The 26,752-nt window shown below is 42.3% G+C and overlaps 1 protein-coding gene and 1 pseudogene across 2 annotated transcripts; one reads left to right on the top strand and one right to left on the bottom strand.

The window, feature by feature from the left end:
- The first annotated feature begins 147 nt into the window (after positions 1-147).
- On the top strand, positions 148-4,190 carry nfyba (nuclear transcription factor Y, beta a). Of its 2 annotated transcripts, none has more exons than XM_070992143.1 (7): positions 148-223; positions 2,247-2,340; positions 2,431-2,561; positions 2,705-2,902; positions 3,204-3,282; positions 3,431-3,510; positions 3,630-4,190. In XM_070992143.1, the coding sequence occupies exons 2-7, from the start codon at positions 2,247-2,249 to the stop codon at positions 3,660-3,662; spliced, it is 615 nt and encodes a 204-aa protein (XP_070848244.1). In that variant the 5' UTR covers positions 148-223; the 3' UTR covers positions 3,663-4,190. The 2 variants fall into 2 exon arrangements, with proteins under 2 accessions (XP_070848244.1, XP_070848246.1); XM_070992145.1 differs by having other exon boundaries at positions 217-523.
- Positions 4,191-5,298: 1,108 nt separating this feature from the next.
- On the bottom strand, positions 5,299-17,836 carry LOC139350930 (histidine ammonia-lyase-like; annotated as a pseudogene).
- Between the last annotated feature and the right edge of the window lie 8,916 nt (positions 17,837-26,752).

Raw genomic sequence — 26,752 nt, 5'->3', positions numbered from 1 at the left:
TGTTTACAAATTCAAGGTTATTACAATATGTATTTCACCGCCGATTTAAATTTAAACTGTGAGGAAGGAGCTTGCGAGGAGTCCCTGAATGTAGCACGACTCTCTATCGGCCAGAGGCGGTAGTGCAGCCGCGGCTCCGCGCTGGGACTGGTCCTTTCGCAGCCATTTTCTGTCCAACCAAACAGCCGTCTCAGGAAGGTAACCAACCAGGGCTTCATTGCAGGTTTGTGCCTGGCTCCGGCCAATGATTGCTAACCGATTTCTCGTTAGCTCGAATGGAAATGTCCGTCTCTGTCTGATTTTTTATTTGTTGTCTGAGTGAATGAGGGCTGCTCATCAGGAAGTATCCAGCAGGCGAAACTTTAAAAATTACTACTTAACATTTCGGCCCCGGCCACGTCTTCCTCTGCTGAGTACGACAAAGAACAGGCCAACGCAGTCTCTGCAGGCGCGAGTTGCAGTGGATTTACAATGAAAATATATTCAAGGGACACTGTGTACCTGAATAGGTTAACTACAGAAGGTAATACCCCGCTGGACATCCTGTCCTCATTATGCTGAACTAATTAGTTCTGTTAAGACCAGTGAACTGGCTGGCTAGCTCCATTCGTGTCTTAACATAAGCTAACGATAGCTAAACGTCTCACGCGGGGCTGACATCTGCTAGTTAGCACACGATAGCTAAACACAGATTAATGTAATATTATGTAGAGGGTGGCTAACAGAAACCGACCTCACCGCGGGTTTAAAGCGGTTTAACTAGCATGTTTTTCCATTTAGGTACCAGTGCTAACCGCACAAACACAGCTAGCTTGTAATCCCAGTGTCGTGCCGAATTCTGAGTGTCGTCTCAGTGTGTCCCCCCACGAGCCCGCTAATACTTCTTCATATTAAACTGCGTGTAACATAAAGGAGGAGAGTCATACTTGGCTGCCTTCGTTAACCACAGTTGAAAATATGTCCGTCGTTTGAACAGCTTGTTGGCATCTTTAATACGGAAACGTTAAGCGCGAATGACATGAATGCAACATTTGGCTCGATACCAAACGCGCTTTTTCGCCCGGTCAGGTAGCTGACGAACAGCGGGGTCAGCTGCGGCAGCTCGTTCCTTACGTTAACACCCAAAGACGAAGCATTTGGGTCATTTTTAACCTGTAACTCAACTCGAAATAAACAGTTTTTGAATTGCTTGTTAGGGCGGTACAGTGGATGCGTTCGTTGACATGTCAGACTTGTTTAAATTTGTAGTCAAGGTAATGACATGGAAACAGTCATTAAATTATCCAGAAGTCCTTCCGGTATTCATTTATGGCCATCATGGGCTCAACTGATACGGTAATGGGACTGAAACACATTGAGCCTTCGTAGGAAGATTTGATTTAGCAGGAATAACTGTGCAAAGACAAATTCAGTCATCTTTCTTTGGCTGCAGTAACTGAGGAGTCTCAGCCATCAATGCTGCGTGAAAGGCCGTATGTATGCCGATCTATCAAGCATACATGGAGGGATATCAGTATTTGGGGGTATACATATTATTAAATGTCAGAAAGTAGTGGGAAGAGCACATAGTTTCTTAGAGGCTATAGTGAGATTGTTGTTTTGGGGTTTTTTTTTGTCTTGTTTAGTCACTAAGTTTACTGATTTTGTCCAAGTTTCCCAGCTCGCAGTTAGGAAATACAGCTAAAAAAAGAAGCAAATACAAGGGTCCCTTGTATTTGCAAGCTTCACAAATATGTAATCTATCATTTCCACCTATAAATTAGTTGAATTGTTTTCTTGATTTCATCAGTAGCTCAACAGCTTGCCTAAGATCATTGTTCAAAGCAGAGATGCCCTGGTTTTATTTTGAAGGTGCTGTGAAGTGATCCAGGTGGCCATACCCAGACCAGGAGCGTTCCAGTTTGAGCCAAAGCTTCTTTTGAATTACTATTGTAGGCTAATCTGTACATAATAAAATATATAAATATTGAATTAAAGATGCAGTGCTGGATCAACAAGACAACCGGAGAATTGAAGCCAACACTGCAGCATCACAGCATTAATATTCACGGTGTGAGCAGTTCCCGAGTAAAATTGGGGTGGGAGATAAGGCGACAGTCCAACTTCAGTCCAAAAATCTGCTCTGTGCTCCATCCAGAATCCTGCTCGCTCCCTCGTGCTTCACTCATATGCTCTGCTTCATTCAGACTTTGCATGAATATTTCTATATCTTCAGATGTTTAGATGAGACTGTGTGTGTGTTCCAGATGGACGGAGACAGCTCGACCACCGACGCCTCCCAGCTGGGCATAACTGGAGAGTACATGGCATCCGGTCACTATGTACTCCAGTCTCAGGATGGTGAGAAGCAGCAAAAGTGCAATTTGTCAGAAAGTCACCACCAGTGTTGTGTTTTAGCACAAAGAGCTGATTCTGTATGTGTTTCTGTAGATGATGCAGAGGAGAGTCTAAATGACCATGACGACAGCGGTATCAAAGAGAACTTCAGGGAGCAAGACATCTATCTTCCTATTGCCAACGTGGCTCGCATCATGAAGAATGCAGTTCCTCAGACTGGAAAGGTTAGTGATATATCTCTATCTATTAATCGATTGATCAATAAATAGCTGTGCACTGGAGGCTTTAATTTTCCACATCACACCCGTGTGAGTTGCATACTGACAACGATGTACTGTTAGAAGGGCTTAATCTGTGTTCTCCACAGATTGCGAAAGACGCCAAGGAGTGTGTGCAGGAGTGTGTGAGCGAGTTCATCAGTTTCATCACGTCAGAGGCGAGTGAGCGCTGCCACCAGGAGAAGAGGAAGACCATCAATGGGGAGGACATCCTGTTTGCCATGTCCACGCTGGGCTTCGACATGTATGTGGAGCCGCTGAAGCTTTACCTGCAGAAGTTTCGAGAGGTGAGACACAAACTAAGCTCAAGTGACCACATATACATGGACTGCAATAGTATAACACCCCTTTTGTGTCATGTAATGAGCTGGTTTTATTTCATTATTTAAAGTAATGTTGTACAGAGTAAACAATCTTAACCAGCCCAGTTACTCTGCTTGCCCACTTATATCTTCTGGTAGTCATAGTAGTAAGAATAGTAGTGACTGCGACTGCGAAGGCCTTAAAATGGACTCGCTTCATTTCCAGTTAGCACTTGTATGCTTACATATAGTGTGTAATGTTTTCTGATTCTCTGCTGTTTTCCAGGCCATGAAGGGGGAGAAGGGGATCCCAGGGGTGGCGGTGGGAGAAAGCCTGGGAGAGGACCTCACAGACGATAGCTTCAGTAAGTGAAAATGGTTCAAATTTGTAGTGGAAAGTTTAGAACTGAATTTTTATTCCTCCTGTTTTGACATGCATTTTGTAAAGTTTTCAGTCTGCTCTTAACATTTGAAGTTCAGTCTAATTAAAACACGCTTTTGTCCCTTCATCAGCAAATCCACTGCCAGCCGGGATTATCACAGCAGATGGTCAGCAGCAGAACGTCATGGTGTATACCACATCGTATCAACAGGTAAACTTACATGCTGTGGAAGCAGCAGTTCACTGGTTGAAAGTTCCTGTGCTGAACTGAATAAGCTGGTAGACAGTAATACACACCATCTCCAACTTAACTCTGTGGCTGTGTTGCAGATTCCCACCGTACAACAGATCCAGTTTTCATGACGAGGCCTTACCCCGAGCCCAAACACAGCGGCTCCTTACCAGGCCTGCGCTCGCCGGATGACCTCTGACCCCGCCAAAGGGTAAAGGTTATCAGACGGACAGGGAGGAGGGGGAGAGGCGTCTGCAGAAACCCTCATGTACAGAGAAATCACTACTTGTTCAGTAGAAAGTGTAGTATCTAGTTGTGAGGTACCAATTGTTTTGGAGTTCGTCCAAACCAGCTGGGAAATGGAGGCTTTATTTTAAAGGCTAGTATTATTACATTATTTAGTGGTTGAATTCTTTTTGTGCGTGCGTATGTGTTTGTTAAAGTGTTTGCTTTTATGCATTTTCATCTTTTGGGGTGGGGGTGTGGGGGCGGGGGGGAGTGATGTATTGGAGGCTTATTTTTGAACGCCCTCTCTGTTTGAACCGAGAGAAGCCCTGTTGATACAGTCACATCAGATCATGCAGCTCTTTTGTAAGTTCACACAATTTACCATGTGCTTTAATGTCATGTAAATCCTTTGAATAAAAATTCAAAAGCAACATTTTGCAATTTCAATCTTTTTATGTGTCACATAAATGCATAATGTCACATTCAATACAGTTTTAACTGTAGCTTTCCTCTCTGGTGTCTGTGTTTCGAAGGCAAGGCAGCAGATATTGCTGAAGTTGCAATAAATATCAATGAAGTCATACAACACCACAATCTTGTGGTCTACTTCTATGATGACAAGCATAACTCAACATAACTAGCCACATCAATGAAAAATAATAGTTTGAAATTTGTTAGATTTTTATCAGGAAATGATAAAAACACCACATTTTTTATGATCAGAGATCAGTTTTATTTTTAAACATCACAGGTGACCACCGCAGAAATGCATATGTATGTCCTTAAATGCTGAAAACCTTTCTCCAGACTAGCTTAATTTTCATCTGCAGTGAGTGCAAGCATGAAGTAGTATTACTGAAAGCTGGGCCAACTACAACTACAATACTAAGCTTTATAAGTTTTAATTTGTTTAATTTACTTTTACCTTATTCATTTTGTAAGTCTTTGGAGAGCTATTTTGTATAAATGTAAGATCTATAAAGATCTATATTCAGATCTATAACAGTATAAAAATACTCTATTACAAGTAAAGGTCCTTCATGCAAAATGTTACCTAACAGAAAATACTTGTGCAGAATGGTCCATTTCAGATGAATATATTACTGGATTCTAATGGTTCTAATGGTGCATTCATGTGTTCATCACTTTAATGTTGCAGCTGGTAAATGTTTGGCTCATTTTAATTACGTCGTATGGCCTCCTGCTGGGAAGCTTAACCTATAGTAATACAACATTTATCAGTTGATTTAGCTGATATTTTATGTCAATTATCTGAATCTGCAAAGCAGCTAGTAACTAAAGTTAATCAGTGTAGTAAAGAGTACAATATGTGTGGAGTATAAAGTAGCAGAAAATGTAAATACTCAAGTAAAATCTCCAAATTGTACTTGAGTAAATGTACTTAGTTACATTCCACCACTGGTTATTCTAAATTTTGACACTAAGATTTAATTTTTTACTGCAAATCTATATCATCATCTCTGTCCTTGATTACTGATAATCGTATGAGTCCTGAAAAAACAAAACACATGTTCACATTCATGCCTGCAGCGCCTTCCTGTATTGGTCCATGTATGGCTGAGCTGTCCTCCAGACCTGAGAGCACAAAACAACACACAAACGACATGATGTCATTACACCTCTCCAGCAAAATGTTAGTTGTGTATATGTGGGGCAGACTTGCCTTTTGCTGTCTGATGAGTGTGTGAGCAGCTTCTATGTCAGGACTCATGACACGGTCTCTGTCCCAAGGACTGGAGAGACGAAGATAGCAAGGACATGCTTATAGCACTCTGGACATTTAAAATAATAGATCTTGATACTGTATTTCTGATAAGAGGGACCTGTGAGCTTTGCTGCCTAATCTACTTAAACTACTCTCCAACTGATTGTGGCATTCAGCGTGCTCTGGAAAAACCATGCACTACACTATGTTGGCCAATCAAACAGCCCACATTCCTCCAAGGACACCATACTGTGTCGCACTATACTAATTCCACTGTTGAGACAAAATCCAAATTATTTCTGCATGCTAACTTTGCTAACTGTGCAGAGTTTTGATGTCTGATAAGGCTTCAAAGTCATGGATGTACAGTGTTACCCAAACTGGACTTTGTAGTTCATAATTTGTTTTCTCAGCTGAACCTTTAGCAGCACTTTCACACCGATGCAACCCCTCCCCTCAGAAATGTGACAGTGTTAGCTGTTCATACAGGGCAGAGAATTTAAGTCATTCTCTCCATATATAGTGTTCAGTATACAGGAGGGCAAAACTGGGTTTCTTCAGCGCCACATGACAGGAACACTAGAAAACCAAACAAATAGGATCCACTTTCCATTCAATCAAGTGCAGTGAAGGTGCAGTGAGGCGCGTCTGACCTGACCACGGTGCGCAGCAGCTCATAGACCTTCTCCAGAGGAGTTGTGGTCCTCAGGGGACACAGAAACTCCAGAGCCTGGCAGGCGGCCAGCAGTTCTATGGCCAGGACTGCAGGACAGAGACGCGGGTTAATGTGTTACCACAGGAACAAACTGTTTATCTGTGATAGCGGCGTGTCACCTTGCTCCACGTGCTCCACTACTTTCAGGGCTTTGCGAGCGGCCCATCCGCCCATAGAGACATGGTCCTCTGTTGCTGCACTGGTGGACAGGGAGTCAACGGAGGACGGGTGGCACAGAGTCTTGTTCTCTGACACTGTAGAAATGGATGGTTGGGACAGTTAGGACTCAACAAACATTTACCATGTTCAGTCTGTCAGCTGGTCCACAACTTTGGTCCAGGTTGAAACGGTATTGGATGGATTGCCATGATACCTTAATTGTCCCCAGAAAATGAACCCTACTGACTTTGCTAATCCTCTGACTTGTCGTCTAGCTCCGCCATGAGGTTCACTTTGTGATTTAAAGTGAAATACCTCAACAAATATTGGATGGATTGCCATGGAATTGGTTCAGACATTCACAGAAATCACTTTGGTGATCCTTTCACTGTCCTTCTGGCAACCATGTGCCATGAGTGTGTCCAATACTTTGGTTTATGGCCAAATACCTGCAAAAGTACTGACAATCCCATGAGCCTCAGCTGTACTTTGTGTTTGGTGCTAATTAGCTAATGCTAGCATGCTAACACACTAAAGTAAGATAGTAAGATGGCAAACTTTACACCCACTAAACATCAGCGCTGTCATTTGAGCATGTCGGCACACGTTAGCATGTAGCTCAAAGCACCGCTGTGCCATGACAGCCTCACAGAGCTGCATGGCTGTAGGCTCAAAACATGCAACCTCCAAATATGCATTGTCAGCAAGTCAAATCAAGCAATAGACTAACATTTAATGGCCTTATATTTAGCATTTTCTGATAGTTCATGGTTGTAATGGTTACCGTCACATACATCCTTCTTTGTAGTACAGTTCTTTTAGGTTTTCCTGTGTTTTATTATCCAAATTTCATTCGAAGACCAGCAGTAAGAATACATAGTCTTTACCAGAGGGCTCCAGCAGGGGGAGCTTGGAACTGAGCCACATGAAGGGACACCTTGCTTCTTCCCTTCAGTCATTACACATAATATCTGAGGAAAATTTCTTTCATATACTCTCCATTTGCCTTTCCAGGTATGAGTCCTTCAATATAAAGGTTTAGCTTTGCCATAGGTCAATGTGCGCTAAGAAAACTATTTGTAACACTATATGTCCTCATATAGCCACACTAAAGATCTGAAGCAATGAGGCTATGTTTGTGAAAGCGTTGACAGTCGTTTAGAATTATTAACATTTACTGTAAGACAATTGAATTGGAATATATAAAATACTCTAAAATGCAAAATTATCAGTACAGATTTTCAAAACAGTAAAATTTGGCTAAAATCAGATTGAGGTTTTTCATGATAATAGAAATATCGTCTCGAAATACAAACAGACACACCTAAGGCGGCGGCAGTGCAGTGTGCAATCATGAAGCCACAGTTCAAGCCTCCATCCTGGACGAGGAAGGCAGGCAGTTCACTGAGGGTGGGGTTCACCAACCTCTCAATCCTTCTCTCACTTATACTGGCCAGCTCGTGTACCCCTATGGCCAGATAGTCAAGGGCCTGGAACAGCACGAAGCGGCAAAAGTCATACCCAATGTTAAATCTCAACATTTACTTAAGATATGACAAGCCAAAGTGGAAGGGGGTGGCAGTCATCTGATGCCCAGAAGTGACGTTTTGAACTTTTACCAGCCTTTTCTACTACCATTAGCTGAAATTGCACTTGGTGTCCTGCCAAAGCTGCCAGCAGGATATGAAACATTGCCAGACAAAGACAATTTATGAGTATTTAGCTGCTGACTCTTATGTATGTCCTCTCCACTCACTGACTGCCAACCTAAACACCATCACTGACACAGACCAGGAGGAGACGGAGGGATACAAGAGGATACAGGTCAATAAATCTCACAGGGATCTCATTAGTTAGTGCAGTGTGACTTTACCTTGGCTGGATATTCTCCATGGAAATTCCCACCAGATATTGTTTCCAGAGTTTCTGCAAATACCAGCTAGAGATAAGTTGAGGGTTGATAAGGCTCCAGTCTGTGGTTTGTGAAACACTGTCACCTTGTGGTGCAACATTCACATCACAATCTGTGGAGTATTCCACTCTGTAGAATCTAAGTTACATACCTCAAATACTGAAATATGTGAGGAATAATAAATATTCTACTCCTATAAATCAATACTTACATTATCCTTAAAGGGGTTTTAACTGACTGTCATCTATGTTTACAAAGGAAAAGTTAAAGCACTTGTCTGTGGAACTTTTATGGGATTAAAGACTCCCTTCAAATGATTCCAGTGTTTATGGAACAGAGATAATCCTTTTGTTTGTAATCAGTTTTGTTCATTTTGGACAGAGCCAGGCCAGCTACCTCTCCATCTTTAGTCTTTGTGTTAAGCTAAGCTAACTGGCTGCTGGCAGTAGCTTCACACTGACAAATGTAACAAAATACAGCACAAAACCACAATCTAACAAAAATGCTAAATATAAAATCTTAAATGAAATGGACTTTAAAAATCATCTAGGGTTTGCAACGAATGATTATTTTCATTATTGATTAATCAGCCAGTTATTTTCTCAGTTAATTGACAGATAATTGTTTTAATTATAAAATGTCAGAAACCAGTCAGAGGTGCCATGGAGGTGCTGTAATTTCCAATTCTCAAGATCACGTGTCCTTCAATAATCCTAATCTTCAATGATCTTACCTTATCAACTGATTAATTGCCATTTTAATTGCAACTATAAAAACACACGAAAGACTGCATGCTAGACACAACCTAAACTGGCACATTCGGCTCTTCTAAACACAATGTGGGGAGGATGAGGTGCTGTTTCTGTAGGATACTGGGTTGTCTGTGGCACTGTTCAGCTCAGTGGAAATCACATTGTGGACAAAAGCGATGGTGTCATTCACCACTCCATGCACCTGCAACAACCAGAGACACAGCCGTGGAGCTCAACACTTCTTGTAGAAATGAAACAACATCATGAAACTTTCCATGTGTATATTATTATTAACACAGAAAAATACACTTTACCTGTGGGATACAGCGCAGCGTGTAGGCATCCTGAACACGGTTACATGATCGATGACTCTCTACAGGAAGAACATCATATGGAAATCAGAGAGAGGAAGCTCCCAAATGACGTGATTACACAAGCCATGGTTTAAAAGATGAAATGCCATGTATGACATTTAGTGCCTGTACTCTGTGTGCCCTACCTGAGATCTGAGAAGGGAAGACATCAGAGTCTAACAGAGAGCGCAACCTCTCAGCCACTGCCATCTGACCGGGGAAAGGTCTCAGTGCATGGACAGCTGCAACACAGCGATTATGTTCATTACTCCAGCTGTATGGTCTACAGGGAGGTCATGTGCACAAGCAGTGAATTCTGCAACACACAGTATAATAGAAGACAGTAATTTACATGACAACATCTGTAACAGAAGAAGAAACAACACCCTCAAAGCTGCACAGAGCACTGTCATGGAAATGCATGGATATCTGTCTTCATCTCATCTCATCTTCAACCGCTTATCCGGGGTTGGATCGCGGGGGCAACTGTCTTAATGTGAGAATATGGTCTTTGCCAGTTGCTTACAGTCAGCTCAGTGTCATGTAAAAATCCAGGTATTATGGCTTCATGTGTGACAGTAGAAAAGCACAGGTGTAAATGACTAAAGGAATGATGGTTGAAATCCATTTAGCTGCTTCAGTTTCAGGGTCCTGGTATTGCGCATACTGACCAACACATGTAATGCTAAAATTACCTAACCTCCACAATAGAAGGCAATCCTTTCCACTAACCTCTTAATAGAGGTTCTGCTGACTCTCCGAAAGCCTGAAACATAAAGTTATCGGCACATATTCTAAGCTAAATGCATCAGAAGGTGTACTGCTCTGCAGATTTGAACACCTTGTCACTTTAACACAGATAAAACAATTCTTTTTCAGCATTCAACAACACCCATACATTCACATCTCTTACTCCTTGGCTCACAAACAGCATTAACCATGTCCATGACGTTGGGTGATGAGGACTACAGTGCCATGTAGCTCTGAATGAACGGATTCAGGGACGCTGTCTTCCACTGAACACTCGTGGAATTAAAAGTTGTCTATAGGTATCGCTGTCGAAGGCCTTTGTGGTGCCTTTCAGCGCTTCCAAAGTCAAGGCTGCGATGATGTCAGCTTGTCTGGCCACACTCAGAGCCCTCTCCACAGCCTCCGCCCCCAAAGATGATATCAGCTGAGTCCCATTGATCAGACTGAGTCCCTGTTCAAAAAACAGAATGACCAAAGTAATGATCAACTGAGATTTAAATATACACACGTGTAAATTTGCATTACAGGAAAATGACTTTTTGTTAAAAACTGAGATCTCAGATCATTCCTTACTTTGGAGAGCAGACATAAAATCCTGTTTTAATAAACAGTAGTTTTCCTTTAAGAATAAAGCTTCGTACCTCCTTTGGTTTCAGCACAAGAGGTTTGAGGCCATGGCCTTCCAACACCTGCACAAATAACACCCAACAAAGTCATAAAACAGGTTTATCAGTGATGAATGACAATTAATGGCTGATAAAGTCATTAAGAAAACAACTTGCTATCTTCCTCTATAACTTGCCAGCTTGACAATTTACCTGCTGGAAAATAATTACAGAGTATCCAGACCAAAAAATGAATAGCATATTAACCAATAGAATTCCTAACTCAATTGATTATTGTGTTGACACAGTAGGGCTGCACGGTGGCGCAGCAGGTAGTGCGCGTGCCTCACAGCAACAAGGTTGCCGGTTTGATTCCTGGGTCGGGCCTTTCTGTGTGAAGTTTGCATGTTCTTCCCGTGCATGCGTGGGTTCTCTCCGGGCACTCCGGCTTCCTCCCACAGACCAAAAACATGCTCATTAGGTTAATTGGTGACTCTAAATTGCCCCTAGGTGTGAGTGTGGATGGTTGTGTGTTTGTGCCCTGCAGGGTGTACCTGGACGCCTGTTGATGGCTGGGATAGGCTCCAGCACCCCCCCCAAACCCGAAACGGATATGGATATAGAAAATGGATGCTGACACAGTGTCCTTGGTGCACACGTCTCTTACGGTGAGCGCGAAGGTTCCACAGGTCATTTTGGCGCTTTGTCATGCACCTGCAAATCTTTGTAACTACTGTAGGTGTGTGCTGCACTTTTTATCAAAGATGGAAGCATTTGAAGACCATCCCAACAGGTTTGCCTCTACAAACATCTTTATGCCCCTTAGACACCAGAGGGAATTCTGATTCTAGCACATCACTAGCACTGCCTTTGTCAGCACTGTATAAGCAGATGAGTGCATCTTCAGCATTATGGTACAGCAGCGCATGTAGCCATGTTCTTCTGGTAAACGCTCACACGTCTTAGTGTTGGCCACTGATCAAGCCACTCGTTACAATTTATACAGTAGATGCAGTAAGTGGTGCAAAAAACATCTTGGCTGTCTTTAAGGAAACCCACAGCTTTGGCATCAGCCCAGCCGCTCTGCGGTGACCACATCCTGCCCTCCCCCATCAGGCCCAGGCTGAGGTGAGCCAGGGGGGCCAAGTCTCCACTCGCTCCCACAGTGCCCTTTTCTGGTACCCAGGACAAACATGATGCTGGAAAACACACACACACACACACACACACACACACACACACACACACACACACACACACACAGATGTAATCATACAAAACACCCTTTTATTTAATATGATTTACAATGATTTGTAATCCATCCATTGAATCGACTCTAGGTAATTGTATGTATGTAAATGTATTCTATTTGTTATAATGAAACACTTAATATGAAATATTTACACATTCATAAATACTTCTCTTTATTACTGAGCAAACTGTCTGCTAATGAAAGCCATGAGATGCAGCTGAAAGCCCCACAAGAAATCTAGATTTCAAGATTTTTTTTTTTTATAAAACTGGAAAAGAATAGAATAGTATGACATAGAGTAAAATAGAAAAGTGGTATACCATTGAAGGCCTTGATCATAGCATCGAGGGTTTCCATGGAAATGCCGCTGTGGCCTTTGGCAAGGACATTGATTCTAAGAACCAGCAGCATGCGTGTCCTCTCTACACTCAATGGGGCACCCACTCCTTCACACACACACACACACACACACACACACACACACACACACACACACACACACACACACACACACACACACACACACACACACACACACACACACACACAATGGCTGCTGACTGTCTGGTGACACTACAATCACAGCTGCTCACGTTGCACATGCTCTCAAGTCATTTACTGAAGTGTTGAAATATTTTCCTTTAACTGTATATCAAACAAGTGTGTGAACTCACCAGCACAAACAGAGCGGACCACATTTTCCTGCAACTGCCTGTAAGTGGAGAAAAGTGCAGGCTGGAACTTTTTGCTTTTCATTTTGATGTACACACAGCCCACAGAGCAGTGCGGCTCCAGGCACGTCATCTTAAGATTCAACGTGTTGTCTATTTTTGTCCATATCACATGCGCAAAAATAAACATTGAAATGATCTGATGATTGTCACATTGACATCACACCGGCAACATTACACAACTGACACCTTTCACTATGGCTTCAGTGTCAACATCTGTAGAAAATGTCACAGGCATGAAAACAAGTATATATATATATATATACTTGTTTTTTTTGTTTTTTTTTAACAATTAAACTCATGCCTCTTCGCCTTTTTCTGTCCAAACTAGATATTAATGATATTTAGAGTGAATTGAAATGAAAAATTACATTTTTGATTGCCATCATCAAAAGCAAACTCAATGTAGAAAGACATGGCTACACGCCTGTGAGCTGCTGCAGTCCTGAGGTAGCCGTCAGGCACCTCAGAGCTGCGGTGGAGACAGGCTCTGTGTCCCAGGCGGAACACTTACACAAGCATCGGATCATTGATGAGACTGGAATGCAAAAACCCCTCAGGGAAAAACTGTATGTTGAATCAGGTGCTGTTTGGATGTGTGGTTTTCTTCTAGCCTGTTGATAACTGTGGTTAATTTACAGTTCACTTACACCAGTTGTTCTTTTGGTATGAGTGTACGGGCAAACTTCCCAAAACCAGTGTTGACTCCATACACAACTGCAGTGAAAAAGAATACACACTGTTGAAATACCTGAAATGAGCCCTGTATGTTTCAATTGTAGCAAATGAGGAGGAACACCATACCTCTGTCTTCTCAAATAATAGTGTCAATAACCTCTCTTCCCTTTCTGACTCTCTCCTCTGCCTCAGGGGTTAACTGGATGGAAACCAAACAACAAACATCAGCGTGTTTGTCTCCACTTTGTCTCTCACTTTATACAGTGTGGGTGACTTTTCTCACCTTTATTTTGAACAAGCCTTGACCCAATTTGACAAGATCAGCTGTGGTGAGACTGTTGCCATCCAGGGGAATGTACTGGTAGCAGAAACCAACATGAAGAAGCAGTTAGCTGAACAGGCTAACTGCTTTCAGATGTGGTCATTTTTTAAATGACAATGTCTGACACTGTAAATGAGAGCAACACACCCACCTCCTTGGGCTCTTCATAAGAGTTTTGTCTGGTTGTAGCAGGTTAAGGATTTGTTAGTTTTCTAACATGGCAATAGGCACCATCCATAGCTTTGAATGGATTAAAGGACAAGATTCTGGCATTAATGGCTTCCATTTGGTGTCTGCTTGTAGTCCAAATAGTATTGACCAATCACAGCCAATCCCATTGAGTGAGCTTTGGTTGGCTGCACGTAAACAGGTCACATGAGCAAGAGAGGCCAGACACATTGCAATCTCAGAGCCCATGGGCTACCATCTGACAACTATTTAGCTTTTTATTTGCTTTTTTACATTTATCTGCATTGCATGCAGATATCTGCTTATAGACATTAGCCAAAATGTCATCAGAAAGTGTATCAATTTACAATCTGACTAAGCAATGACTGGTGCACTGAAAAGGAAGTCTTGTCTGGATATCTATTAGATATACCCTGACTACATCGGAAGTCCTGAAACATTAGCTGTTGCTTCATGCCTCAAGTCATCTCCAGACAGTAGCTGATCGGTTCTGAGATTGAGATGCTCATGGATAGATCTTAATGATTTTGGTGAACCCCTATTTTTCCCTCTGGCACCCCCAGAAGATTGAAGTTTTCACTTATCCAATGAAACATTTAATCTAGTGCCACCACCAAAAATGTAATTTTAATACCTGCAGAACTAATCACATTCCCATCAGCCTCAGCTATCATTTGTGTTTATGCTAACATGGCAGTTAGCTCAAAGCACAGCAAACACCACTGTGATAAGTAAGACTGACGCTGACATGACTGTAGACGCTTAGTCTTGTTATTTGTTGGGGCAGGTTTTCAGCAGCTTGTAATAATTTATTAAGTCTATTTTTGTGCTATTTAAGTGGTTTCCCAGAGATTAATTAACCAAAACCAAATGTCATTTCAGTTTGTCACAACTATGCTGAAAATGTCTTTTCAAAATCTTATTTGCTTTCAAAATCCTAGCTTTGTGGCTTTGTGATAAATGTTTGCCATATAACTTTTTCTCATAAATGTGTAACATGCATTCCACTAGAGAACAAACAGGAGAGAAGGGACCAAATTCAATTCCAGCACCAGCATAAACCAATTAATTTCTGATAAATATGCATATTATAATATGTTATTAAGGTAAGTGGCTCCTGGTAGATGCAGGCATATTTGCAATCATCTGTGTGCATGTGCGTTCATAGCCCTCTCCACCCATCACCTTTTATTAATTATTTTATGTGTGCATACAGAATGACAGACAGACAACAAACCCTTATCCAAAAACTGGGCAACTGACCAAAAACTGGGTAGGTTGGAGGCTATGATTGGACTATTTGGTATTAATCAAGATTGCCAACACTGATTCAGCATCCAAAAAAGGGAACTCAGGAGTTTTCTCGAAGAGACTGTACGGGGTCCTCATATGTATGAGAATTAATTTATATATAGGAACATTAAACACCTATGGAATGTTGTAGAAAGAAATAATTTCCTATCACTGAAAATTCACACAAAAATTCCCATAGAAGGAATCCACAGGACCGCGTCTTATCAAATATGTCTCTAGACTGTAAAAGTGAGTGAAAGGATACACTGCCATCGCCAGCAGAGAAGAGTCATGTCTGCAGTTTTCTCCTGCAATGACTCCGAAAACAAATTAAAATCTTATTATTCTTCGAAACTTAGCTTACAGTGATCTGCACATGCAGGCACACGAGTTGAAGACCCTTACCCAACTCCACAAAGTCATTGTCCTCCAGAACGTCCTCTGCCTTGTCCTCAGGGTGGAGGAGTTCTCCACATCGACACCTCCGCATGCTGAACTCCCCGTCCCTGCCTTTGTCTTCCAGCTTCTTGGCCTGATAGTAGCGCCGCAGGGCCTTGGACCCCAGTGACTGGATGGAGGCCGAGGGGGCGCCGCAGGGCACCCTGAACCACTCACCCCGAACACACACAGACACACAGCGCATAATGCAGAGAGATGTGCAAAGGACTCCTTTGAGGTTGCAACACTGATATCTGAAGTGACGAGAGGCAATGACTGACTGCTTAAATGCAGACATTCAGTCTGCCCCTCTTTGACTCATTAACATCTTCTGTAAAGTTTTAGCTGAGCTCAAACATGCTGTCAAACTTTAATTTGAGATGATGATTCAGGCACAACTCTGGCAAATTCCCGCCAAACCACCAACCATGGCACCTTCCAAAAAAGATTTTGTTGAGGCTTGTGTGTTTTTTCCATGTCTTGCCAAATTGGCTGATGAAAACCAATTTTCCAATATCTATGAGACAGATATTAAGCGGGGTTATGCCAAAGACAGCACTTACTCAGACATATTTCAAAAAGTCATTTAACAGGTCAGGGTGATGATAATACTGCTATGTATGATATGTTCAGTACCTCAGTTTAGCATGTTAGCATGTTAACATTTGCAAACAGCTGAAATGAAACTATAACTTCAACACCAGTGAGCTTTGAATGGGAGTTGTTTCTTTTTAGTTGTTGTATTGTAATTTGCTAACAAATTAATTGTTGTTTGACTTTAACTCTACTCAACAGCAAGTGCCATAGTGAAAGTAGGTATTAACATAAGCCAAAATTCAAAGGATGTTTTTGAATTGATTCTTTGGGACAATAAATGTCAAAATTTCCATAATTGTTTGTCATTTAAACTGGTGAAAGTGCAGTCTGTGCTGGCTAAAAATGAGAAACTGCACCTTGGAGCCTGGCTGTCATGAAGAAGAGTAGCTCTGCAACATCGGCAGGCCGATGTGGACGAAAGACAGTTTTGTAAAGGAATAATCAGATTTTGATTAACTTCATTTTAGCAGATACTGATCATGGAGCTGATCAGCTTGGGACATTTTATGTGTATAAATAGATATTTCAGTCTGAACCGAAGCGGCGAATAATTTCCTTTTACTACAAAACACAAAGTGCATATGTTTCTTATATATGAATTGTAGCAACAGAATACTATTACAAGGAGTACATAGAACTTGCAATTAACTATCTACAATTAACATTTAGGATTAAAGTATGGTAGCAAGTCGCATGGAGCTCCACTATGATGCAGCATGGACACGTGTAGCCTCAAATCTTCTTACTTTTTGTCCTTCTCCTGTCTCCTAATCAGCTCCCCTTTAAACAGATTAGGCTTTGATCCTAAAACTAGAAAAAAGCTTGCACACAGTAGGTTGGACACAATGTAATGAATACCCAACCCAGACCCAAGTGGCTGTACTTTTTAACATCCCACAATGAAGCCAAGACTAAAGAACAAAGCTGGCTGGATGACAAAGTTTTGATATTGTCTCCATTCGCCTCAAGAGAGGCTCAAGGTTTTTCCATATTTGTGACAGAACAACCCTCACACACAAAAAGGACGTCTTTGTGAAGAGGGAGACTCTCCAGGGAATGCTACAACCTACTGAATGAGGGTCACATGACAGAAGCCCTGTTGGCATTACTGCTAGCAAGCTAAACTGCTACCTACATGTCTTTCTGTGCCACCTGCAACAAGCCCTCCTTTTCAGATGTCTCCTCCTTGAAACACTCTGAAATACAGTAGTAAGTCTTCACAGTACACACAATTTAAATACCTTTTTGGGGTCATAGGAAGTGCGGCTGTGAACCATTCACTCCTTGCCATTTGTTGCTTGTAATCTTGGTCAATCTCTGACATTGGGCTTTATTGTACTCAGTCATTCTTGATAAGCTAAATACCTCAATGTAAATGTAAAATGTCATATTTCCTGTGGGTGGTCCCACCTCAGGGCCCCTAGACTGGAAGTGGTCTCCGTGAGGCCCACGCCCACGTGGCTCATTTCCTCCTATAGAACACTGGGGATCGCCCCTCGCCTTTTTCCCTGGGAAGCTCCTGCTTGCTGTTTCCTGAGTCACCCCCCCACTCTGTGTATAAACAGCACACAGCGTGGGCAGTGTCTGCCTCCAGGGCTTGTACATCCCTTGACGGACAGACAAATTGACTCAGACTCTCACATTAAACTGGCTGCACATCGATCTTCTGTGTGAGGAGCAACTCCCAACAAAGACACAACCCAGCCTCCTCCCTTTCCTTTTCCTCCTTTTCTGCAGTTTTAGGTATGTGCCTGTTCTTCCTCCCCATCCACCCATCCCTTTGTTATTTTTAAGACACTCTATAAATAACAGCAAACAATCGTGTCAGACTGAAAGTCCAAGTTGAAGGTTTACTCTGGATTTATTCCTAAATACTTCACATGTTGAGGAGAACTGAAAGTTTGAAGTCTAAGACAAGAAACTGATGAACTGGCTGTTCTTACCATCTGCAGGGCTCAAAGTGGGAAGTTTGGCACTTGAGGAAAGACCATGGGGTGAATAAAATTAATCAACAATTTCCCCTGGGGAATATGATCGTGCTGAGCAAATTTAATTGCAGTTTCCCTTTGAGATTTGTGTGTAGTTGACATTTTATCCTGATGGAGTTGTTAGAATATTCTATCCAGGTAAGGATGACAAGCCACAGCAAATTGAATGCAAATCAGGTCATTCTGTGTAAAAGTTGTTAGCTTGTGGGTGGTGCTCAAGGAAAACTCACAAAGTGTTTAAAGCAGAATATTTCATTACTCTGGGGAGTACACCTGAATAATGAATGGAGAAACATAATGAATGCAGATACTTCGAAACAGACCATGAGGGCTCACTGTATGGTTTCAAAAGTTTGAAGATACCATCTCCACCACAAAGGGGTGTGGAATCATCGAAAGTGTTAGTATTCTTCCTCTATGGACCATGAAAATCCCCAGAAAGAAAATCATGGAAATCTAGCCGCTTTTTAGTATATTTTCTAAAGGAAAATGTTGGTCAAGGGGACATTTTGACATAACAGCTAGAGGAAAGTCAGAGGTTACCAGAATCAAGGTTCATCTTCAGGAAACAATTAATATTCCTTTCAACTTTGATGGCAATCTCAATAAAAATTCAAGATATCAACCATCGTTTTAGGTGACGGCTGTTCTCACTAGCCCAAATCAGGCAATTAAAACACTTAGTTGAGGTTAGGAGAAGTCTGTGATTACGTTTACTGAAAAGGTGAATAATGATTGCAAGTCTTTGACAGGATGCAAACTCTAGTCTCCTGCATTAAAGTCAGACACTTCGCTTTCATCTCAACTGTCAAACCGTAACCATAGAGATGCAGAAAAGAACTGGTTTTGTAAAGGTATGAGGACTTCTTGGAAGGACTGACCAAATGTCGAGCTGATGAAGTCTGAAGTCTAAGGTGAAAGGTCTTACCAGGCACTGGAGTCTTTACTTGAATGGACGAAATTTGAAAATATACCTGGTTTGAGCAGACAGTTAATTCAGCGTCCACCACAAAATGTCATTCACAGATCATTGCCACTATTAAGTAAATATCTAATTGTTGCTGATGTTTTCCAAAGAAAAGGTGAGTTGGAAATTGCCCGGGGAGATTGCTTTTCACAAAAACAGAGTGTTATTCATCAGGGAAGGCTGCGGCGGACAGTGATATCTGTGTGGAGCTGGACAACAGAGACGTAGCCATGTAGTAGCACCTCCAGATAAACCCGTGCTCAATGCGTCCTGTCGCAGGCAGATAGAGGTATCTGTCTATCAGCTCGACCCCTGCTGTCACTGATTCCTCTGAGGCTCCTCCGCTCCTCTCTGGCATAGTGTCTGGAGAATGTTCTTCCAGGACACACACACACACACACACACACACACACACACACACACACACACACACACACACACACACACACACACACACACACCATCCTTCCACTCCTTTCTTAGGCTATCCCACGTCACCTCCTTCCTCCCTTTAACCTTTGACCCCTCGTCCTCCACATCCATTCTGAAAGGGGAAGATGATTGCATGGCGGTGTGAACTGAAGGAGGAAGGGCTGACAACAAAGCTCCTCACAGTCAAAGCAGAGGAAAGAGGCTTTTGCTCGGAGCAGAACCTCCTGACACTGAAACACACACACGCATACTGTACTTAAGGCTCCAGATGCAGCTCCACTTGGTACCAGGCTTCTGATAACAAGATGAGTGTTCTGTGTCTTATCATTACTCTCATGTCAGGCCTCCTCCTCCATACTATGCATGCTGTGCAGAGCCGAGCAGCTAACATCGAAGACCTGATGAAAGATCTGAAATTCACACTTCAGCAATTACGCTATCAAATATTGCTCATCCCCACAGCTGAACATGATGCAAACATGCAAAGGCAGAGAGAGAGACATGAGCAGAGGACAGGTTCTCTGCTCACACAACAAGCTGGAGAAATGTCTCCATTTTTTGACAGATTGGTACATTTTTGAGTGGGCTAGAGTGTACTGCAACTTGGAATCATCCCTGGTTTGCCCTCATCTGTCCAGAGCAAAGGTGATGAATTCAGTTTATTTAAGTAACTGCCTGAAAGTCTCCAAAAGCTGTGTCAACAACACTGTTCCTTTGGTGGATCAGTCAGTACAAACTCATGTAGTGCGGCCAAACACTGTTCAAACCCACAGCAGCACCATACAGAAGATTCCAAAGATGTTGCTCATGTCAGGCTGACTTGTCTGTAAAATGAGCTCCATTCGACGAAATGGTGCTGGCCATAAAAAGCATTACATTTCATTTTGTTTTAACATCATTAAGCTGTAATGAAGCAGAATGTATGGTATTGGTGGCAAAGTTTGGAATTAAATTAAATTGCAGCTCTGAAAAACACTTGTTCTGCATCTCTTTTGAGGAAAAAACAATCACAAATCAAGTGGGAGAAATGAATATATTACAGTTTTTGGTTTTATAATTCCACTCCCTAGTTTTGCATTAATTTGATAGCAGCTGGTATCCATCTATGTAGGCGAACACCTTGCTTTGAGACAGCCAATCAAATCCTGCATGAAGCAGTAACGTTGACGTTCTATCAGAGAGATGGTCACACTGAGGCCGACAGCAGCTGCTACACAAGAGCCACACTCTGAACAACAACCCGCATTCGCTTTCCCGCTAAAGGCTCCCTCCTATCTAGCTTACAAACATGAACACACGTCATGTGCTTTGCCTCAGCTTGTTGAATGAGGAGAAGTCTACCGCTAACATCAGTTTGGGCTCAGCTACAGCACATTAAACAGCATTTAAACACAACTATGAATGTCCCTTTGGTCTGGTTAGATGCTGGTGTGGTCCTTACTCTTCAGTCCCACTATCAACACACTGTCTGGCCTTTACAAGAAGCCATTTGTGGTCAATCAGATGCACGCAACTTTTTTCTGTCTTTTAATCATGATAATCTGTTAATGACACATTAAAAAACATATTGGCATTCTTTTTGTCCAGAAAAAGGGACTAAAAGGGATTTCATTGACCTTTAAATGAGACTAATTCAATTTGCATCAGAAATCACGCCCCCGGTTCTCAGTGTCAGTTGTCTGTCCATCCATGCTTACTGCTGCTGATATGGCATGTCTTCATATGGTGTGGATGAGCTAAAAATGTAAAAAAAAAAAAAATGTTAAGATAAAACTAGAATTACCACCTCATGGTTGTATGATTCCTCCAGCCAGTCTAGTTTCATCTAAATCCATGTCTGTCCAGACTCATATAATACATAAAGTGAAGACTTTGAAGGGACTTGATAAAAGGAAGTAAGTGTATTTTCTGGTGAAATGGAAGTTCTTACGATAGTGACATGTATGAGTCCAGTGAATGATGTCCAGTGAGAAACATGCTGTCTTCTTTTTCCAGAGGAGTATAGAGAGAGAGCTTCATCACATGGTGCAACAACAATCACCTGAAGCTCAACATCAGCAGAACCAATGAGCTTGTGCTGGACGACAATGCTTCAAGTATGGATGTTGCTGCAAAGCAATTATGGTGCTGAATAATGGCCAGAAACGTGTTTCTGTACAACATTGTGATGTTACAGTGAAGCTGACCTTTGACCTGTTGGATATAAATCACATCTTCATTTTATCCTATGAGACACTTGAGTGAATTTTTTCATAAGAAGTGGATGAATTCTTGATTTATGTTTTTTTTTTAGGCTGCAGTGACCTTAGACTTTTGACTTTACAGCTTGCTCACTGCCCCTATAGTCAATGAAGCAATTACAGTAATACATGTTTTCACAAATAGAAAAATGTAGCATAGAAAATAGCCTTCTGGCAAGAGCATAGCAGAAATCTAGCTTTCCTTCAGTGTTTTGATGCCAAGTAGACTTGTACAAGAGCAGAGTTTTATCTTGCATTGTTTTCTACTGAGGGCCTGTTGGTTTAATTTCCTTTCCTTTCCCTGATGATTCATCGACTACAGTTTCCGATGCTAAATTACAGTTTCCTCACCCTGTTTGTGCACTGAATGCACTGTGGCTATTACTCAGAGAACATTACTAAATCCTGAATGATGAACTGAGAGTCTGGGTATGTGTGACAACTATCACTCGAGTCGATACAACACGAAGAGAATGCCTTCACCTCTCACACAGATGTTGCCACAGTGAATCTGCTCTGATACAAAAACATGCAGTAAATCACGGGGAGGATTCGAGTCTTATCTCCCTGTGATTGGTACGAACGTGAGATGTAAGAAAACTCTGATAGTTCGGCAGAGAAGAACACTGAGGTGGGAGGTTTGAGCCTGGTGAGGAGGGGAACCAAAGGGGGGATGAGGAGCTGTGTGAAGGGGATGCTATGTGAGATGTGGAGGAGTGTGTGTGAGGACGGCAGTGGGGGGGACAGTGAGTGTTTAAAGGAGACCCAGAAGGTGCTGAGGAGGTTACTGGTGGGGAGTTGGGGGGTACAAGGAAGAATGCACTCTCACATTCCTGGCATGCCCGCCTCATTGTAGCAGGCTAATGAGGCGAGGGAGTGAGCGAGAGCTGCCCCGGGCCCAGAGAGAGGACAAAACCACCGGAGCGCCGGCCGGCACGGAGCGGCTGAGCTCACGGCTGAGGAATTCCAAACGCCGGACATGAGAGAGCGCGGCCCCGTGCCAGACGTTTTCTAACAGTACGTACACAAACACACACATCCATATCAGGGTGACCGATGTGTGAGAAGCCAGGCACCAGCCAGCTCTGACATCCACCGCTGATAGGATGGAGATTCCTCTCTCAATAGAAAAACTGAAAGCGGGCAGTATATTCTGTTTTCATGCTTTATGTCTTGATTTATTTCTTCGTTTAGCAGCAGTAAGATGGCCCATCAATTTCATTAGCTTGGGTGTCAATGGAAAATTCTCCTGAGCGTCTGTTTCTCCACCCCGAAAGAAATGAAATTCAGGGAAAACTGAAGACTTTCACTGATGGTATTTTCAGTTTGTGTGTAATAAATCTGATTGGAAGTGCCAGGACTTTGAAAAAGAGCTACAACATTACCAAAAAAAGAAAAATATATGCTTGGCTGAGTTAGAAGTATAAGGGGACAAACTGCATGACAACGCTACTATTAAGCATTTTACTAAGTTAGCAAACAGCTATACCTTTAGCCCCAGTGTTTCCCCATACTGTGTTGAATCCCAAGTGTTTCCACATCACTTCTCAGATGTTTGGTGTCATGATTATCCATTTGGCATGGCTCGTTTCCTCCATTTTGTATTAGCAAACAATAGTGTACTGATAGCGTTAGACAGACAGTGTACAGCCGTCTGAGACAGTGGAAACAAGATGTGGACACAACATTGATGACTCTATCAGTTGATATGGTGAACTTTAAAAATACACTGTGCCAGACATCTTTCAGGCAGAGCCCAGTGATTTCATAATTTGGGAAATGAGAGACTTCTCAGTAAAAACAGAGGGATGCTTTTTTTCCTCACTCAACCTCTTGCAGCCAGTGAGAAGACTTGGTTCCATGTTCACACGTGACAGCAAACATGAAGGAAGTGCAGTTGGGAAAACTGACACATAAAGAGTCCAAATGTGCTGATTTTTTACTGAATTCAGCACATAATATCAGCGTTGGTGTTGGCCTTCACATGCTAATCATAATCAAGCCAGCGAACTGTGTCGGACATAAAGTTGCTGTGATCAGCAGTCTATTAGTGGCAAAAGTCGGCATCAAAGTGGATGAGGAACATCCTTCCTACTTGTGAGTCACAGCTGACAGGCTGACCAACAACATGAGACACAAACTCAGTCACATTCAGGAAACTCTGTGACACATCCTTCCCTCTCTCCCTCCCTCCATCTGTCATTTTCTCAGTGATCTCAGCTCACTGGGCCGCATGTAGACCCGATCTGCTGTGGATCCAGCTGGCCCGATGAGGTGCATCATCCAGGGCCACATGGAGGTAATGGAGGGTGAAATCTATGATGAGCTCTAGGATCAAACCACTCTTTAAGCACTAAAGCTAACATGACATTCCTCTGCAGCAGCTGCAGGAATGAGGCTGGCTGCTGGCAGTCAAGCATGCAGGCACACTCAGACGTTCATCAGTACTAATCTGACCCAAACTTATTCTAACGCGTTCACTTTTTAGCTCCAATTAGGTTTGACCCACTCAACTTTCTTGTTGGCTGAATAAGGTTTTAAAATGTGAGCCAAATATCAGCCACAATGAAGCTCGATATCCCGTTTGATCCTAGTGTGAGCAGAACTTTAGTGAGTGTGAAGCATCAGGGATGAGAGTGAGCACCAGCGAGTGGATCGCCCCCTTTGTTTGGGAGTGAGTCACTGCACCAAGTGAAGAAGTTCAAGTATCTCGTTTTATGAGTGAAGGTAAGATGTAGGTGCTCTGTTTTGGTCTCCACCAACTCTTGAAGAATACCTGTTTTTTTAGCAGCTTAATACTCCACTTGTTCACCAGCTAGCTGCTGACTTTGTCTGCCAGCTGTAGCTGTAGCTGGGCTGAAGGGCAGGTAGCATATAGCGTGTTTATCTGAGATTTTTTTTTTTTTTGCTGCAGATAGCAGCTTGCTACAGTAAAATTGCGGCCACTAGTTGAAAGAAGCTATTGATTTAAGCCATCATCACAGTCAGTTTTAACAGCCTTATTATTTCAAGGTATTTTGGGGGTTTTCTCAGTAGCGAGCTGTTAATATTTGTTTATATACTTAGTTATATTTTATACATTTTCTATACTTAGTTATATTTAAAGAATTACTCCAATTCAAAGTTTATATACTTATTTAAAATCTTTCAAGAACGCTCTTTTCTCTTAGTTGTATTCTGTATTGTTTGACCTGCTGCTGTAACAAAACAATTTCCCAAATTTGGATCAATAAAGTCGAGCCTAAGTCTAGGTCTAAGTCTAATTCGGTTTAGTGAATGAATGCGCCTGTCACAATAACTGTGGCTGTGAAATGTCACACATGCATCAAATGTAGGTCTTAAATAGCTATATCTACTGAGACCCATGACCAAATACAGGCTAACAATTCACACAGGGCTAGCACCAACAGGGACAGGCGTCTGCAGCGTGCATGTGCACACACAACTGCAGTCAGATCCCTTGGTGTAAGTCTTGCAGATCTGCAGTCCAAGCGTGGGCGCTGATGTTGTGGTCACGTCTTTGAAGCTCAGCCTCTAAAGCTTTTTATTAATGACTCCTGACTGTTCCAGTGGAAGGAAACACCCAGGAAAACCTCCACATCCCTGATGCTATCTCTCCTGATTTTTTTTTTTCCAGACTTCCCATGAACGGCCGGTGGAGCCTGCATCATGTCCCCTAAAGCACAATAGCAGTTAGACGATGACAAAGGCTTTTTAAAAAACAGACGTGCTTGTTGTTGTTGCATTTTGCTCTCAGAGAGGAGTGTGGATTAAACCCAGTCATGACCCATCAGTCAAGGGAGATTTGGAGCAAAGTGAATGGAGGCATAGTAAAAGTGCCCTGAAAGCAATTCCTGGGATGTTTGTGAATATCCGTCGTCATGGCTACAAGCGACTGTGTCAACTCGGTGGTTCCTGCAGGGCAACAATCTGGCCAAACTGCCTGACTTTAATCCAAAAGTCAAACACAACGCCAGCTGGACCAGTGTGCCCATTTTTAGAGTAAATTAAACTGTCATTGCAGGCTAATGGAAAAGGAACGAATGAATATTCATAATTCAAAACCTCCAGCACAAGAGAGGACACAACTAGGCCGGCCTCATTTCGTTTCTGTTCCATATGCATGAGCTATGCTTTCAAAATACAGTATTTTTGTGAGCAATCTTCATTTCTTTGCGAAGCAACAAAAAAGTACAAACAGGTGTTTTTGTTTTTGTTGAATGTTGATGCTAACTGATTTGAAAATGTCTCAGCTAAATCTTTTCTTTTTCATCCAACACAAGTGTGTATCACAGCCAGCATCTGCTCATCAGTGGGACAGACAGTCTGGTTACTGTGCTGAATATCAACTGGTTTAATCAGTTCAGTTGCCTCCTGCTTCACATCATGACCTCTACTGTGCTTTAATAGACTCCAGCTCGCAAATTCGGTTGTTCTATTTCACATATTTGTTTCAGTTGTCATAAAACTGAATGAACATAAGAAAGTTACTTGATTTCAGCTCCTACAATAAATGCCACCTGTTAACCAGGCAAAGAGGAACCTCAATCCTGCACTGAGAGCAATGATGGAATCACTATTTTAGGATTAACCAATCAGGTAAAAGACAATATTCAATACTTGACTCTGTCTCGTCGACGGGTGTGTGGGATCATACAGGTTTAATGTGAATTTTGTGGTTCTTTCACTTGATAAATCCAAAGGAATGACTGAGCGATGGGCTGCACTGCCAGTCCGAATGAAAGATCACAGAGAAAGCTGCACATAAATGCCTCCGCAGGTCTATGCAGAGAGGGGAGTTATGGGTAGCTGTAGGTCTCATGGAAGAGTTGACTTGCCGCCTCCCATATCACTTTCATTAGATGACCCTCCTCTGATGTGGAAGGTGATCTTA

The sequence above is a fragment of the Chaetodon trifascialis genome, chromosome 22, assembly GCF_039877785.1.
Source record: "Chaetodon trifascialis isolate fChaTrf1 chromosome 22, fChaTrf1.hap1, whole genome shotgun sequence".
NCBI lineage: Eukaryota > Metazoa > Chordata > Actinopteri > Chaetodontiformes > Chaetodontidae > Chaetodon > Chaetodon trifascialis.
This window is presented reverse-complemented; position numbering and strand designations above follow the sequence as displayed.